We start from the raw sequence: 16,276 nt of genomic DNA, 5'->3' as shown, positions 1-16,276 counted from the left end.
TTGACTGACGACATAGGAAAAAATGACATCAATTGACGAATCCTCTGATAGAGGAAGAAGGTATTTGACTTTGATTCACACCTAACCGACCTGATAAAAAAAATTTGGAAATATTCACATAACCGACTTCTTCCCCACGCAAACAAGTACCAAAATTAAGACAAAAGAGGCAAAGACCTTTTTGTTCTGTTTTTTTTTCTTTTCATCGTGTTTCTATTGAAGAACCCTAAACCCATCGGCTTTCCAAATTTTGATAGAGATAATCTTCAATTGAAGAAAATTATCGTTCGTTTAATCCGATTTTGTATCTGCTTAACAACTTGAAACAAATGGTAAGTCCTTGCTATACTTGTTCTCTTTTATTCCAAAGCTACGTTGGTTCCTTTGTTGGGTATCTGACGTGTTTTGCATATGTACTTGTGGTTACAACAGGCTACGCCAATGGTTGCAGGTGCTGCTGTAGCTGCAGCTGCTCTAGCTGGTAGATATGGTATAATTGCTTGGCACGCCTTCAAGGCCAGGCCATCCATCCCTAGAATACGCAGGTTTTATGAAGGTGGTTTCCAAGCTTCTATGACACGCCGAGAAGCTGCTCTCATTCTTGGAGTTAGGTCTGTCCTTAATCCTCCTCCTTCATCTTCTTTATTTTTTTTTTGGCTCCTTAAACTGATATGGTCTTGAGATTTTCATCAAGGCTAATACCAGCTAGAGTTGGGTCTCTTTGAGAGTTTGTGCTTTGTAGTTTAATACATTCGATTTAGTATTTGCTCTCCTGATAGTGTGTGGTGTTTTTTAAAATTATAACAGGGAGAGGGTTGTGGCTGAGAAGGTGAAAGAAGCTCATAGGAGAGTAATGGTAGCAAACCACCCTGACGCTGGAGGTAGTCATTATCTCGCTTCCAAGATCAATGAAGCCAAAGATATGATGCTTGGCAAATCCAATAACTCTGGCTCTGCTTTTTGATTCTCATATGAGAGAGTTTATTACAAACAAAACCTAATGAAACTACTCTCTTTTCGTTTGGTTTTGTGCTCTACCATTTCTTGTTTGTATATCATCATTATGTTCCAAAGAAACATGTGATTGTGTTTTTTTTTTCACACATCGAGAGAATGTTAAATTCATCTAAAATTAAAATTTATTTCTGGGATAATTCTCAATCAAATATATTTTCTCGACCATATATGTACCGTGTCCGTTTCAGACAACCAACATCTTAATGTGTTTGATTGATTGTGCAGTGGTATTGAGGCTAAGCAGCCTAACTCTGCTATCCGTAAGTGTGCTAGAGTTCAGCTTATCAAAAACGGCAAGAAGATTGCCGCTTTTGTCCCCAACGATGGTTGCTTGAACTACATTGAGGAAAATGTAAAGTCTCTAATCAAAAACCATTTATTAGCTTCTGTCAGAATATTGAATTCTGTTACTGTTGTGAGCAGGACGAGGTGTTGATCGCCGGGTTTGGTCGTAAGGGTCATGCTGTGGGAGATATTCCCGGAGTCAGGTTCAAGGTCGGCAAGGTTTCTGGTGTCTCACTCTTGGCCCTCTTCAAGGAGAAGAAGGAGAAGCCTAGATCTTAAACAATGCCGCCATGCTTTTGAATTTTGATGTTATAATCACTTTTTGCTAGTTCAGTCTTTTTTAAAAATACTCTCTTCTGTTCTAAAGGTGTGTTAAAACATTTTCTTAATGAATCTTTGTGTTCAGCTTCCGTTCTTATGTCTCTGTCTTAATGAATTTTTGAATCACTTACTCTATGTCTTACCGCTTAGACCATCTGCTTAATTTGCTTTGAATCCTTAAGATTGACCGTTTAGTTTATCAAGTCTCTCGTTTCATTACAAAAAGTTAGCTTTGTCCTAAACTTAATAAACCACTAAACAGTTGCCTACAATGAGTTTCACTGGGTTATTATGTCATTGCTCTCTTTGCCTTTGTGGCCAACGTACTTGAGGCTGTAACCCAGAAGAGAAGGTCCGAAGATGCTGTATTTCCCGGAGCTGCTGAAGGCAGTCTCTGCGTCTTCGCCTCTTATGAACACCACTCTAGCTTTCTTGCCTTTCTTCATGACCCGAGTCTCCGCTTCTCTGAGGGGACCGTAACGGTTGAATATGCTGTTCAGCTTCTCTTCGGATGGAACGGAACCTGAGCTAGCAAACTTGAGGATCAATGCATTGGGTGCTGCTGATGAATCTCCTGAACAGTCTTTGACACCGGTTTGCGCCTCTTTGGAGCCTGACTCAGGCTGGTCTGAAGATTCTTTCACATCACTAGGAGTACTCGAGCCCTTCTCCGAGTCTTGGTTGAGGTTACTGCAACACGTTTCCTCTAAAAACTTTTCAAAATCTTCATAATTTGAGTGCTCCAAGTTGAGTGGTTGAGGTGTTCTCTTTAGGCTTAGTGTATGAGTCATCATCTCGCTTTCCATTCTCAAAGGGATAGCTCCCATTAAAAAACACTTCTTAATCTTTATCTCAGGCTTACATGATTCCAAAGACTCAACCTTACGCTTCTTCCCAACACGTTTGTCTACACTACAATCTGACAAAGTCTTCTCTTCTCTCTTAGCATCAGTCACATCCTTAAGAAAAGGAAAGTTAATACAGCTTCTCCACTGCTGAAACGCGAATAACTGAGCTCGGTTACTCGCAAACACCAGCTTCTCATCACTCTCATCATACCTCGGACAATAAGCTAAACGCTTCATATACTCCACAAGCTTCGCAGGTTCGAAAAGGCCAGCGCTCGACGCCTCATCTCCACCGTATCTCACCCTTGACTCCTCTCTAATCCCAGCGTTCATCACGCTCTGAGTCTTGACTCTCTCATAAGCTTCCTGGGAGACACAACCGCAAGACAAACCGAACTCCACTCTCCTCGAAACCTCTTCCAAAGCACAACCAACAGCGTTACGAAACTCAGGGGAGTCGCTCTGCTCCACCATCTGCGAGAAGTGCTGACGGAAAGGCTTAATCTTTGATGCATCGTTCCAAGCGAAACTGCAGTCTCCGAAGTAAGCGACCAAGAAAGCTCCTTTCTTGAAGTGCTTCTTGGCCTTTTTGGACGCAACGGATGAGTCGAGAAAGACCTGTCCAGGCCACCATGGAAAGCTGCTCACTTTGCCCCAAACCAAATCTGAATCAGTAGATAGCTTCTTCAGACTCTCAAGTTTCGATCTTTGCGAATCTAAACCTGTGCTCTCACTTTCGGAATCAGACTCTCCGCTCTCGAAAGTCGACGCATTGACGTTGACATCAGCTTCCGAGTCCGTTGACATAACGATTAACCCTAGAAAACGGAGAAGAATTCAGCATAAATTTGAAATAAACAGAAGAAGAGTGGAAAGAGAGTGAAAAAAATTAAAAGCGAGGCAGACCTCCGGTGACGGCGAGAGTTCTCCGGCGATGAGAGTGAAGATGTCTCCTGAAATGAAAACGAGAGTTCAGCTTTTTTTATTAGCGGAAGGCCACGTGGCAAAGTTCAGTTAATGGGCCTGAAGTCTTAACATTAAATTACTGGGCCGAGTTAAGTCTCATAAAGTATGCGTCTTTGTTTTGTAAATAGAAGGTTCCTTGTGGGCTATTGGCTACAAATAACTCTAAAATCTAAGCAATATGTATTTTCCAAATATGATTTTGACTTATTTTGTGTAAATAATTGGTTTAAGTTATCTAATATCCATGTTCTAAAACTCGGCCGCCTAGCCGCCTAGGCGGTTACGCGTCACTTTTCCGCCCCGATTTATGCCAAATCGGTTTAAAAAATCGGATATCCGATTTTTTTCCGCCTAGACCGCCTAAATGACCGCCTAGCCGCCTAGGCGGCCGCCTAATCTATTTTTTTATTTTTTTTTTTATTTTTTTTTATTTTTAATAATATTTTTATTTATTTATTTGATCTAAAATTTTATAAATATCATTTATATTCATAATTTTGATGAAAATTACACTATATTAAGTTTATATATTCTATTTGTGTGTTTTATACAATCTTAAACATGAAAATGTATTAATGTTATACACAATTAAAGATTAACATGATTATAACATAGTAAACCATCTAAAAATTCCGCCCCGCATAATTTCCGATTAATCCCCGATTTTCTCTTTAGGCGCTAGGCCCAACCCGACCGCTCGACTAGCACCTAGCGCGTTCCCGAACAGGGTCTAATATAAATTGACAATACCAAAAAATAATATTTTATCGCCATATTTTCGTGAAATTTTAGGGTTTTTGTGGGAGTATCGACTTCAAATAACTCTTAACATATAATTATTATATTTTAAAAATATAACATTGGACTTATTACATTTTTTTGTAAAAAATGGATGTAGTCATCAGTTATATATTTGATTGGCATATTCTCGTGAAATATAAAATTAGATACTTACTAGGTAAATTTCCATCACACAGATTCTTTTGTTAGCAACTGAAAGTTAGCAAATGTGATATGACTTCAAAAAACATTAAGAAGAACACTAGTCTAAGTATGTGACCAAAAGCTACAACATGCATGGCAGCTGCTAGCTGCTGCAACAACTAATCCGGGACTCACTGTTAGAAGAACGGTGAAAGATTACATAACAAGTGAGAATCAATGCTATGGTTCTTAGAGACAGAGTGAGTATTCTTGGTTTGAACCAGAGTTGCTAGAAATCATTTTGGGCACAATTGAGACCTTGTTGCTGTTGTGAGAAAGTGTTTGAACCACCTCAAGTAGATCGTGCAAAGATTAATATGCAATGGCTAACAATGCCGCGATTGCATGTGCTGAAGGACAATGTGAGAATTTATTGCATGTACAAAATTACTCTGCGTACACGGAAACCATGTGTTTAATTTATGAGGTTCAAATTTAAGTGGGGCAGTCTCACAATAACACAAATTGTTAGGTGGACGTTGAGCACTCTTTCTCTTATGGAAGTGTCTACATTGTGAACCATTATGATACGATAATGACTGCGCTTAACGTGAAAAGTCGACGTTATGATACAAATTGTTAGGTGGACGTTGAGCACATGAAATCCGAAGCGTGCGTGAAAAGTTAAGAAATTATAATTAAAAAAAAATATGTGTGTCGGCTAAACTATGCAGAGCAAATAAGTGGACTGTTAACGTATTAGAGCATCTCCAAACCCACTGCAAAAAAAACCACAAAATAGAATGAAAAATGCAGTCATGTACATACAAAAAAAGATATTACTCTATAAATCGGTAGCCGAACCATCCCCTTTTTGGTCAGGATTACTCACATTCCTAGTTATAAGATTTCTACTTTTGGGTCTGGGATCAATACCAGCAAAAACATCTCTGAACAGGGTTCTAGAACCATGCCAAATGTATCCAAAGAAGAAAAATAAAGCAAACGAAGCATGCCCAAAAGGTTGATGGCATTCCTCTCTGCGGCTGGCACTCGAGGAACCACATGGCACTCCATACAGAGCAAGCAAGTCTTAGAGAACAAACGAAGGAAAGACTGGCGCACGTAGTCTTAGATCGAAGTATTACCCGGCGGAACTCTCCTATAAAACTACAGGAGAACTGCCTTATGCTAGTGCATCTCTTGAAGTCAAGAAGTTGACTGAGACGAAAGCCCAACAATAGTAGAATGACGAAAGGAACTCTTTTCCTCGACAAAGATTGTGTGAGTGTGCAGTTATGTTTCGGATGCTTCGCAATAGATCGATCCATGACTGCATTTTTCACTCAATTTTGCAGTTTTTTTTTTGCAGTACGGTTGGAGATGCTCTGAATAGTGTTACGTAACTATGTCCTAGTTAATTTTTTTTGCTAACATTTATGTGCTATAGTCGTATTGAATACCACAGGTCCATTAATTAATTGCATGTTTACAACCATATTTATGGTTTGATAAATTAAATGTTACTAGTACTAGTAGTTTACTTTACTGCCCCAACAGTGAATCTTGACTAAGGTCAATGATACATTGAAACTTCAAGTTTACTTTTTAAGCAAACCCAGAAGAAGAAAGTGAATAAAGTAAACATGTAGACAGTTTCAAATTTCAATTAATGCAAGTCGTCTCAAATTAAATATGGATTTTACAATATTCATCTTACCGTTGGTTTTCAACTTCCTTGATGAAATGTAATTAAAACACATCTCTTATAGTTTCTTTTTAAATTTGTTTTATAATCGTTAGCAACTTTATGTTCCTATAAGTGGGTAGAAACGATCTAAAGCAACCTTCACAAACTAGAGGCAAACATGGAAACCACATTCTCCAAATCAATGATCGCCGGAGAACAGAGCGTCATGCCGGTGGAAGTCACGCAACACCGTGAAGTCCGCCCCATATCCGTAGGAGATCCCGTCGGAGCTGGAATATTCCGGCGAACACTAAACATAGTCACGTATTACAAGGACGCAGGTGATAGTGGTGAGAGAGGGTGGTTAGTCGCCGGGTGGATAAAGGAGTCGTTAGGGAGAGCCTTGACGGAGCAGCCGATGCTTTGTGGCAGACTGCGGCGGAGGAGGACGACGAAGGGAGAGGAAGATGGTTTGGAGGTGGTGGCCAACGACAGTGGCGTTAGGATGGTTGAGGCGATATTTCCGGCGAGTTTGCCGGAATTTTTTGAAATGGTGAAGAGAGACAAGAGCAGAGCTGAAGCAGAGACTGTCTTCTGGAGAGACATTGATGAAGTTGATCCTCAGTTCTCTCCACTGTTCTATGTTCAGGTAACCAATCTTTAAATCTTTTCTTTCTTTTTGTAGATATAGAAAGAAATAAATATATTTTGTCTATTTATTTTAATTAACTGAAAACAATTTAAAATCAATATTGTAGTTTTTGTCAACAAAATCAATTAGAATTTGTTTGTATATATTAAAACTAAGATTTTTGGTCTTGCAAAGTTTCTGCATAATTAGATATTGTATTTATATAACTATGGTCATGAGTGCTGACAAAAAAAAGAGAGTGTTTTATATAATATTTGATGCTTTTCTTTTATATTTGTAAATATGGTTGATAGGTGACTAATTTTGAGAGTGGTGGATACTCAATTGGGGTAAGCTGCAGCATCCTAATAGCTGATCTCCTCCTTGAGACAGATTTTTTAACCAAATGGGCTAAAATCCAAAGCTCTTTATCTCATTCCAAGACCACACTCAAACCAATCTTCTACCTCCCACCAGCCAAAAGAAACAACTTCCTTAATGAACTTCATAGGTCAGCCTCCGTTCTCGACCGCAGTGAACCCCTTGTTTCTCGAGACAAAACATGCTTGAAAATGTCACCAGGCTGCATGAAAAGTGCCGTTCCAAACGGCCAAACAGCTAGTGCTGATGTATTCTTGTTCAACAAGGAACAAGTTGGTGACGAAAACAGTACTACTGAACGTGATGGTGTTAAGGTAGAGATTCACACGAGACACCAAATGATTAGCGATTGCGACTGTGGTGGAGATTTGGAGGAAACAGATGTTGGAGTAGTACTTGATGTGAGGTTAGGGTTTGAGGACAAACTTGAAGGCAATTCATGTTGGGTTGGGTCTATCTCAGAAGGTGTTGTGTTTGTCGTCCCATCTACTTTCGGAGATACCAAGTATATTGTTGCATTGCCAACAAAAGTCACTCATTAATATCAGAGGCATTACACTTTGTTTTTTAATGTATGGTTTTAAAAATGAAATAATTGTTGTTTATTTTAAAGCAAGTCGAAGATGCCACTATTATAATAAGGTTTTGAGTATTGATTTTGTGGTATCTTGTAAATGATATATTAATTTCTGAATATGTATTTTATCTTGAAAAACACTGGTTAATCATATATAAAAAGATTGGTCCAAAAATAAATTCATATATAAAAAAAAACATAATCCTTAATAATTTTATTATATTTGATGTAAGGGCAACCCCATTAATGAGATCTAAACAAGTATCTAACAGTTAAAACAGTGAAAATGTTTAAAAAGGAGGAGAGAAACAAAGAAATGATTCTGGTTTTAGAGCATAATTATCGGGAGATATAAGAGGGGTTTTTAAGTGGTGGGTTCCATCTTTTGTGTAAAAACTGGTGATAAAAGAGATGAAATAAGGATCAACTTTGGTCTATTTCTTGCACTGTTCGGATTCCACTGACACGTAGCGGTCCGCGATTGGTGCGTTATTTTTTTTTAATCAGAAAAAAAAATTGAACCTAAGAAACCTTGCATCGATAATCATGGTCTTAGAACCTCAAAAAAAAACAACATAGCACCTTTTGCTTATGTGTTGCTTTATGATTAGCTACATCATTATTTGTGATTTAAAATTAATTATTAACTAAATTAAATTCGGTTAGAAAACCATGTGCACATACTCACCAATGGAACTGCTCTCTAACATGTTTGGCTAGAAGAAGAAAAGATAAGGTCGCATTAATATGGAAAGTAGATAGACTAAACGACAAAGAACAAGTGGATAAGGAAAAAGATGGAATAATTTAATAATTACTTATAGAAATGTCGTTGCAACGAGGGAATTTTATCATATTAAATTTGATTTCATTGGTTATTCGTTTTGATCCAAAAAGTTTAAATCTTTTTAAATTTTTGTAGCAAATCAAATATTAAAAACTAGTATTCCTTAAAATAGAATAAACTACAAATACTAAAATTTTCAAAGTTGGATATTTCTGCTCTATTCTAGCACTTGTATAAATAGATCTATATCTACAATAAATATAGAATTTTAATTATATAATTATTATTTTAACATATAATATTATTAATTTTATTTACAAAATTAGTTATAAAAATTTTAAATTAAGAAAAGAATATGAAATATTAATAGAAAACAAAAATAATTCTTAGTTTTTTTTGTTTTAGGAAAAATAATAATTAAATTAAAAATTTATGAAACATATAGTTTTAGTGATTGTTACCTTTTTATATTATTCAAAATATACTTCTGAAAAAAGTGGTATAAACTTTTTTTAAATTTACTTGTATTAAACAAAATGAATAAAATATTTATGAATATTCGTAAATATTTAAAAGTTTTAGATGTTCAAAATATCCAAATATCTATATTTTTCCGAATCAAACCTAATCAAAATATCATATATAAAGTATATTTGAATCGGAATATCATATATAAATACAAACAAATTACAAATATTAAAAATGATAATACTATTTGTTCGGCGATCAACCATTCTAATGAATATTGTTATAACAATTAATAAAGTATGATAAACATGCAAATCTCATAATGAGACAGGAACAAGTCTAATGATATTTATCGCATGAATTTGTGGAGTATAATGCATGAAATATATAAATCTATACTTCCTTCGAAATTATTTATTTATATATTATTCCAAAATGGGAGTTAGATTTTTCTATGCACACATCAACGTCCAAAAGAAAAGAAATAAAGTTTTGATGTCTTTCTATTTCTACTGATTACTATTTCTTTTGTACAAAATCCTAATAAAAGAAAACATTAAACCCAATGTGAAGGAAGAGCATCCTCTTGTTTTCTTCTAACATTCCACTCTTCTCTTCTCCTACCGCTTCTGCTAATTTTTACAAGATGCTAACTCAAGAGAGGTGGAAGGAACCTTGCCCTTCGGTTATGGCATAGATCAGCTTCTCCTTCATCTTTTCCTGCGATACACAGACAAGAAAACAAAAAGCAGAAACACAACACAGTGAGATCGATCCTGAGACCGGCTATTGTCCAGAGAAAAAGAGTGGTTAAACAAAGATAAAGAGAGATGTCACTTTGGAAGAGTAAGGTGGAAGTTTCAGATAATTGGCGCATGTCATCACACTAGGCAGGTCTGTTTCTGATGAATCACTACCGTGCTGTTTCAACAACAAATGAAAAAAGGGCAAGGCAGATGAGAAAAGAAAGAGATTATATAACATATAATGAAAGAAAACATAGAGAAGCTTTCAGTCACAGTGGACCTTGCGGACAATGGTAAGTTTGGGACTGAGAGACGCCAAACCGCCAGGGGGTAGCCGAGGACATCCTGTTACAAATTGCAGAAAAGCTCGCTGTTGCTCCTTGTCAAACTCATGCAGAATCTCCAACAACTAAAATAAAAAAAAAACATTTGAACCATTTAGTTAGATACACAAAATCAAAAACAAGAAGAAAAAAAAAGCAGTTGGTTTGAGTTTGATCCACCAACATTTTGAACTGGTGGGCTGCTAGAAGTATAACCATGATCAAACTTGATGTGGTCCAAGACTTCATTCATCTGCAAAAGGAAGAACTTAATAAGCTTCTCAGTTGATGAAAAACGGTACACAAACCCATAGAACCTGAAGGTTTACTTACATTAAAGAGATCTCGTTCTCCACACAACAAAGTTTCCAGTTCTTCTTCATTGAATATCTTAAGATGTTCAATAGGGAAAACCTGAAAGCGTGTAATAACAAAAGTAATGATTCAAGCAACCTTAAAACCTATAGAGGAAAAAAGAAGCTAAAGAGAAGGTTACATACTTTGTTAAATCCAGACCGAAACGCTTCCACTTGTTTTTGGATCCCGTCACATATTGTAGCATTGACAATAGCCTTTACATACTCCTCGAGGTTATCCAAATTTACCTAGAATGAAAAGGAGAGTAGATATTAATCTACAATGTGCAGGAAACTTAAGAAAGACGCTTGTTCACAAAACTTACCATATCATTAGCAAACTGGGGAGCGAGAACATAGTCCGTGTACCCAGGCAGGGCAAATTCAAGACAAAGGTCCTCAATCTTTGTTCCACGGAAACTTAAATCACTCTTGCCTGCTCGGACATCACTTTGTGATTCTGAGATAACCTTTCTCCTAAGTGCCAGAGCTTGTAATTCCACCAGTGTCTTACAAAGCTCAGGGTCAACGAAGTGAATGTCAAATGAACTCAGCTCCTACAAGAAAGAAAAAACACTTGCTCCATAAGATTGTTACAAAAGTTGGAAAGAGATTCATATGTAAGATGAGAATTGCTTGAAGAACCCAATTTACCTGTCCGAGAATTAGTTTATAGAAGGTTTTAGAGAAAGGAATGTCCAAGACTCGTCCATCTTGTAGAGCCTTGGCTACCACTGTCCCCAAGAGAACAAACTTCTGCAGCACACCTGGAAAAGCAGCTGATGTAGCTGACCAAGGGCGTGGAAAGAGTCCTGAAGGAGGTACCATTGGTTTTCCAGCCAAGGAGCTAGGATCACTCCTCCACATACCAAGATCCGGATTTTGAAATGCTCTACTGACAAGTGTGTAGAACTCCAGCGTTGGCCCAAGGCCAGTTCCGACTTCTTCACTGTACTCAACCTCAACGGCCACCTTCTGGGTGCCGTGTAGGTCCATCATTTTCGCAGCAGACTCCAGAATCTTTTCACGGCAAGCTAAAAACTTTTTACGAGGTAAGCTAACAGTTACTGAGCGCCCGTCACCATGAACATTTGAACTGCCAAGGTGTTGTGTCTGATTATGGACTTGCTGTGGACCGAATGCTGCAAGTCGGAAGTATTTAGATTTGACTTCGAAACTAAACAGGAATGGGCATGAATCCATTAGATCATTAAACCACGGTGGTAGACCGCAGGTTGACACAGCAAACGAGTCACGCAGCTGCTGCTCCAACTTCTCTGTAAGCTTAGAGCTAACAAACTCAGCATATGGCACCGGACGAACCTGCACCCTTAGATCATCCAAACTCTCCAGCCTACCTTCCCCAAAAGCATTAATCCTTTCATGACAAATCAGGTGAAAGAGAAATCTGTTCATGCCCTCCAGACTCTTAAGCAGAAATAGTATGGCATACGCAGGAGGACTTGTCACTCTGTGGCGCAAACCGAGTCTATGAGCAAACAAGTAGGATAAAAACGGGTGATGCTCGTCGTTGTCCATAGATCCGAGAGGAAACAGATTTTCATGAGACTCTGCAAGCTGTGGAGCCCTTTCGTAAGTGATGGTGTGGTGTCCACTCAGCTTTGAATCGTTGGTAGTCTCATTTTCTGATTTTAGTTTGTGCGAGAGAATTGCCTGATAAACAGTCAAAGAGGGGTCTAGTTCAAGCCCTTCCAGACGAAACAGAAGTCGAGGTCGCACATCCTCTTCTTTAGATGAGGAAGAATTCTCTTCTCCTGAATCTATAAGGTGATCTTGGTCTTCCTCCTCTTGAGATCCCTGGACGCATATAAATTTTCCAAACACAAAAGATAAAGTTACTACAATAACCAACAAAAGAAGCTTGGAGAGAAGTAAAGATAACCAAAACCCAAAACATTACCTAATGCTTATCTTAATTCAGAATACTGCTACTGGTGGAAACCATGAAGGCGTAAATAATCGTTTATGATGCAAAAGTAAGAGTAATAATCAAAGAGTTCTGTTCTAATACATTGTTTCACCTAAATTTATATTGAACTACCTGCAACTGAGATGCATTAGGACTGTTTAAATCCCTCCTAATCAAAGCAAAACCTCAAGATAGAAGAAAACTTGCACATGCTATTACTTTCATAAAGCTAAAGATTAGAAACTACCTGCAACTGAGATGCATTAGGACTGTCAATCTCCATATGGCTTGAGCTTTCACCTTGACAAGATATCGAAGTTGACTGCAGTTGTGAAGATTGACATTCTATAGCCTGATCTTTCGCTTCGACGGAATTTAAAGGTTTCAAATTCACTTGGGGCCACAGGCATTGACCGACAGCGTCCAAGTAGCAAAGTGGGTCAACGGTAACAAAGTTTGGGGAGTAATCACGCAGACAAGTCTCCCCCTCTGCTTTAGCAAAACGAACTCTTAGGACTGGATAACTTATGCAACGCCCATTCGGAATGGCAGCGAAACAGTTCCTTTGCTTCAACAACTGGCTTAGGACAATTGGGTAGTTTTCTAAAGAAGATAAGGAGTTTTGGAGCTTCTGTATCAACACGGATGGAGTTGCCTCGCCATCAGACCAAAGTAATCTTGTGAACACTTCAAATCTGTTACCAACAAGTGGTAAACTATCACATTCAGGGTCGCCTTTGCTGAGTTTCCTTTCGTAGAGTCCATTAGACATATAATTTGCCACAGCCTTCACAACTCCACTCTCAGTAAATTCAAAAGTGGACACAGATTCCCTTTCATTCAGCCTTTCCATGATTTGATTCCATATTGAGAAGAACCTCTCACCATGCAGGACATGCGTGTCAACAGGTACAGTCACCAAATCGTTAAGTTCTGCCGACAGATTCTTGAGGCTCTGGAGGACATCCGTCAAGCCTTTCTGAGAGTCGAATACCTCAGGTCCAAAGAAACTCTCCTTGATACGTGTTGCGAGGATGTAGACAGAATCATTTCCAACCTTGCAAGTTTGTGAAGAAGAGGAAGCTGATCCTTCAAAAGATTGGCACAAGCATTTCACAATCTCTTTCGGAACAGATCCTTGAATGAAACCGGATACTGGATTGATCTGTTGTCCCCTATCAGAAGTTAGGAGTGCTGCAATTGCGAAAAAGACACCCTCCTTTATGAAGGAATTCAAAAAAGCATCTCTGTATTTCTTAAGAAGCACTTCAGCAATCTGTAGTGCAACAACGACCACATGATGATCTTTCCTTGACAAAATCCCCGCCAAAACACTGCAGCATCATGAAACGCATTATTGTTAGCTAGAAAACAATCGGGTTAATGAATTCTCAAAAGATTACAAAACAATGTACCTTGAAATGTTAGCATTGTTCAGTAACTCGACAAGATCGTCTGACTTACTTAAGCAAGTCAGCTTGTGAATTGCTGATAGGCAACCATAAGAAACATAAACGCTAGCTCCAGATTTTAGTACCTACAAATATCTCACAAGATATATAATAATACTCTTCAAAGAAAACCATAATATTCATATGTACAGAGCATTTAAATTGACAAGTCAGGAAATAACCTGAGTCATAACAGGAAGCATGTCTGCTCCAAATTGTTGCAAGAGATTAGGCTGATCTACAAGAAAACTTTCCTTTTCTAATGCCAGCTGATTATCATCTACAGGTGAAGCTGGAAGAAGCTCAATTACCAACTTCAAGACTTCATGCACCTGAGTAGTAAGTTGGTTCCACAACCAACATTAAAATCATAATCATTGCATTCCTTCTACCAAAATCTACATTGATACATAGCTATTTTGGAAAGAAAAACAATCTCTGTTTGATTACAAAAGAGTGACTTATAAAAGAACTCAAACCTGGTTGGAACATGCATTGAGGGGCTGTGTAGACGACACTGAATGAGAAATGTCATAGGTGGATATGATTTCTTTTAGTCTGTAGCCAATGTTAAGCTCATACAATGTTCTGAAAGCTAAAGTTGAACCAGAAGATAGTTTTCTTAGCAATCCAATCACGCCCTGCCACAAAGCCAAAGTACAATGATGTTATACTTATGCAATGGATTACTAAGGACGGTAATCCAAAAGAAGAAGATATCTAATGTACGTTGTAAACAGGTTGAGATAGGGTGGTCCGGCTGTTCAAGTTTAAAAGATGTGTGGATTGATGGATTAGTCCATGGCTACATAGTTGATCCAACATTGTAGGTGACTGGCTAACTTGATCTGCTATTTTTGTTAAGCAAATAGCGACACTCTCGACCAGCTGCAAACAGAACACAATGCTATCAATCCTTCGCAGAAGAAGATTTATTTCAGTTAAGAGAAAGATAAGAGGACAAGAACTAATCATCATTCTGACCTGTCGGTCTTCATACTGAAGAAGATTGCATAATACTGGAACAGCATCCATGACAGGCGAGGGAGGCTCAGATGGAAGCTTCCTACATATATTCACCACAGTAGAAACTGCGACTCTCTGAAGCAAATGCAATGTTCAAGTCGATAAGTCTTATAAAGTCACCCATTCCAGCTAAACCAAGTCATTGTTGAGATGGCTAACCTGTATGCTTGTTGAGAAGAAATCGATATACGAAAGCACTGCCATAATTGCTCCAGCGTTCAAGCATGCTACTGGCTGATCTCTGGATATCTTCTCAAGTGCTTGCAGACACTGGCCAAGATAACAAGACAAGAGTTAGAATGAAACATTGATAAAAACAATCTCTCTTGAAGCATACCGTACCTGCTCAGCAACGTCCAAGTACTCAATCGTCAGTAGTCTTTGGCAGAGAGCAGGAACGGTCTCATGTTTAACAAGGAACGCTACCGACCGCGGATAAACATCACACAAGTAAGTAATCCCTCTGATCGCGAGCAACATGATATCAGCATTGCTCTCATGCTTAGCCAACTTAACAAGCACACGCGAGAGCAAGTCAGCCATCACACTGGACAGAGAGTCTTCAGTACAGAAAGACAACACTTCACAGAGCTCCGTAAGACCAGTCAACTGCAGAGAAGGATCGTTTTCTTCACTCAACCTCGTCACGAGGGACTTCAGTTTCAGCTGATCGCCTGTTGATCTCCCCCTCTGATACCGCTGAAGCACCCTCCTCCTCGGATCTGCATCATCAGAATCGCAGGATCCGTAGTCCTCCTCCTCCTCCTCCTCCTCCTCCCTGTCTTGTTCTCCACCTGAACGACTCGAAGGAGAGGCAGACGAAGAAGTGTCCATGTCAGCATCAGTGTTACCATTGGCTTGTTGAGCCTGAACAGAGGAGGCGCCAGATGTGAAGTCCTGTGAGTTGCAAGCTCTCTTATCAGCAGGTGGCTCCCCCACAACCTCCATTCGTTTCTGTCCTCTGTTCTCCATCTCTTCAACCTATACAAAACCAAAAGGATCAAAATTTAAGTCTTATATGCTTTCCCAATTAAGCTAAGAGGTTTCTAATTAACACAATTAATCCTCAAAATCTCCAGGAATCAACATAGAGGATCATTATCACAGTGAATCAAAACAAGTACACAGAGACGCTTCACTGACCAGAACAAAAAAAACATAAAGATCATGATCATGGTCGGACTAGCAAACACAAACGGAATAAATGAAGATCACGATCGCACTGAAAATCAAAAATTTAATTTAATTTTAAAAAAACTCACTGTGGAAAAAAAAAAGCCAACGCCTTTGTGATTGGTATCGAGAAACTTAAATAACCCTCTGAGAAACTGAATAAAAGAGGAGAATCTTAGGGTTTTGTCCAGGAATCACACGATGATATCTTTCTCTCTCTCTGTATATTGTTGTATCTTCCTTGCTTATCTGCTTAAGATGATGATGGTTGTTAATTAAAAAAATATTTGTAATGTTTTATGAATTATCAGGTGCGGATGTGCACACGGTACGCCGAATGTGGGGAAAGGAATGATTATATCGGACGGTTTAGTAT

At 38.4% G+C, this 16,276-nt stretch overlaps 5 protein-coding genes across 7 annotated transcripts; 3 read left to right on the top strand and 2 right to left on the bottom strand.

Moving 5' to 3' along the window:
• Positions 1 to 91: 91 nt before the first annotated feature.
• LOC106326355 (mitochondrial import inner membrane translocase subunit TIM14-3) lies at positions 92 to 1,105 on the top strand. The gene is made up of 3 exons (XM_013764353.1): positions 92 to 332; positions 433 to 611; positions 808 to 1,105. Exons 1-3 carry the CDS (start codon positions 330 to 332, stop codon positions 962 to 964), a joined length of 339 nt encoding a protein of 112 aa, XP_013619807.1. The 5' UTR covers positions 92 to 329; the 3' UTR covers positions 965 to 1,105.
• Positions 1,106 to 1,234: 129 nt separating this feature from the next.
• On the top strand, positions 1,235 to 1,712 carry LOC106323117 (40S ribosomal protein S23-2; the record flags this gene model as incomplete). The annotated part of the gene is made up of 2 exons (XM_013761284.1): positions 1,235 to 1,369; positions 1,441 to 1,712. Coding segments are annotated over 2 exons (276 nt in total), but the record flags the coding sequence as incomplete, so codon positions are not given.
• A 65-nt stretch (positions 1,713 to 1,777) lies between these two features.
• On the bottom strand, positions 1,778 to 3,447 carry LOC106322896. Its single transcript, XM_013761048.1, has 2 exons — positions 3,378 to 3,447; positions 1,778 to 3,289 (listed from the first exon to the last, which is right to left on the bottom strand). Exon 2 carries the CDS (start codon positions 3,276 to 3,278, stop codon positions 1,902 to 1,904), a length of 1,377 nt encoding a protein of 458 aa, XP_013616502.1. The 5' UTR covers positions 3,279 to 3,289; positions 3,378 to 3,447; the 3' UTR covers positions 1,778 to 1,901.
• Positions 3,448 to 6,016: 2,569 nt separating this feature from the next.
• LOC106322870 lies at positions 6,017 to 7,743 on the top strand. Its single transcript, XM_013761019.1, has 2 exons — positions 6,017 to 6,700; positions 6,997 to 7,743. Exons 1-2 carry the CDS (start codon positions 6,230 to 6,232, stop codon positions 7,603 to 7,605), a joined length of 1,080 nt encoding a protein of 359 aa, XP_013616473.1. The 5' UTR covers positions 6,017 to 6,229; the 3' UTR covers positions 7,606 to 7,743.
• A 1,551-nt stretch (positions 7,744 to 9,294) lies between these two features.
• LOC106327010 (E3 ubiquitin-protein ligase UPL4) lies at positions 9,295 to 16,153 on the bottom strand. 3 transcript variants are annotated; one of them, XM_013765005.1, is made up of 17 exons: positions 15,990 to 16,153; positions 15,070 to 15,708; positions 14,887 to 14,997; positions 14,686 to 14,802; positions 14,431 to 14,589; positions 14,181 to 14,342; positions 13,884 to 14,033; positions 13,666 to 13,787; positions 12,498 to 13,584; positions 10,975 to 12,138; positions 10,647 to 10,877; positions 10,465 to 10,569; positions 10,298 to 10,378; positions 10,149 to 10,217; positions 9,922 to 10,050; positions 9,733 to 9,816; positions 9,550 to 9,615 (listed from the first exon to the last, which is right to left on the bottom strand). In XM_013765005.1, the coding sequence occupies exons 2-17, from the start codon at positions 15,697 to 15,699 to the stop codon at positions 9,550 to 9,552; spliced, it is 4,467 nt and encodes a 1,488-aa protein (XP_013620459.1). In that variant the 5' UTR covers positions 15,700 to 15,708; positions 15,990 to 16,153. The 3 variants fall into 3 exon arrangements, with proteins under 3 accessions (XP_013620460.1, XP_013620458.1, XP_013620459.1); XM_013765006.1 differs by having other exon boundaries at positions 9,295 to 9,816; XM_013765004.1 differs by lacking the exon at positions 15,990 to 16,153 and having other exon boundaries at positions 9,295 to 9,615; positions 15,070 to 15,699.
• Between the last annotated feature and the right edge of the window lie 123 nt (positions 16,154 to 16,276).

This window comes from Brassica oleracea, chromosome C2 (genome assembly GCF_000695525.1).
Source record: "Brassica oleracea var. oleracea cultivar TO1000 chromosome C2, BOL, whole genome shotgun sequence".
NCBI classification, from domain to species: domain Eukaryota; kingdom Viridiplantae; phylum Streptophyta; class Magnoliopsida; order Brassicales; family Brassicaceae; genus Brassica; species Brassica oleracea.
Note: the sequence above shows the minus strand (reverse complement) of the source record. Positions and strands in the feature narration are given on the sequence as shown.

Excerpts from the sequence above, each read along its gene's own strand:
- LOC106327010 (XM_013765005.1), bottom strand. The coding sequence starts at position 15,699 with ATGGAGAACAGAGGACAGAAACGAATGGAGGTTGTGGGGGAGCCACCT. Across the intron at positions 14,998-15,069 it reads ACTTGGACGTTGCTGAGCAG|TGTCTGCAAGCACTTGAGAA; the intron begins GTACGGTATGCT and ends TATCTTGGCCAG. Across the intron at positions 14,590-14,685 it reads TTCAGTATGAAGACCGACAG|CTGGTCGAGAGTGTCGCTAT; the intron begins GTCAGAATGATG and ends TTCTGTTTGCAG.
- LOC106322870 (XM_013761019.1), top strand. The coding sequence starts at position 6,230 with ATGGAAACCACATTCTCCAAATCAATGATCGCCGGAGAACAGAGCGTC. Across the intron at positions 6,701-6,996 it reads CTCCACTGTTCTATGTTCAG|GTGACTAATTTTGAGAGTGG; the intron begins GTAACCAATCTT and ends TATGGTTGATAG.
- LOC106322896 (XM_013761048.1), bottom strand. The coding sequence starts at position 3,278 with ATGTCAACGGACTCGGAAGCTGATGTCAACGTCAATGCGTCGACTTTC.
- LOC106326355 (XM_013764353.1), top strand. Across the intron at positions 612-807 it reads GCTCTCATTCTTGGAGTTAG|GGAGAGGGTTGTGGCTGAGA; the intron begins GTCTGTCCTTAA and ends AAATTATAACAG.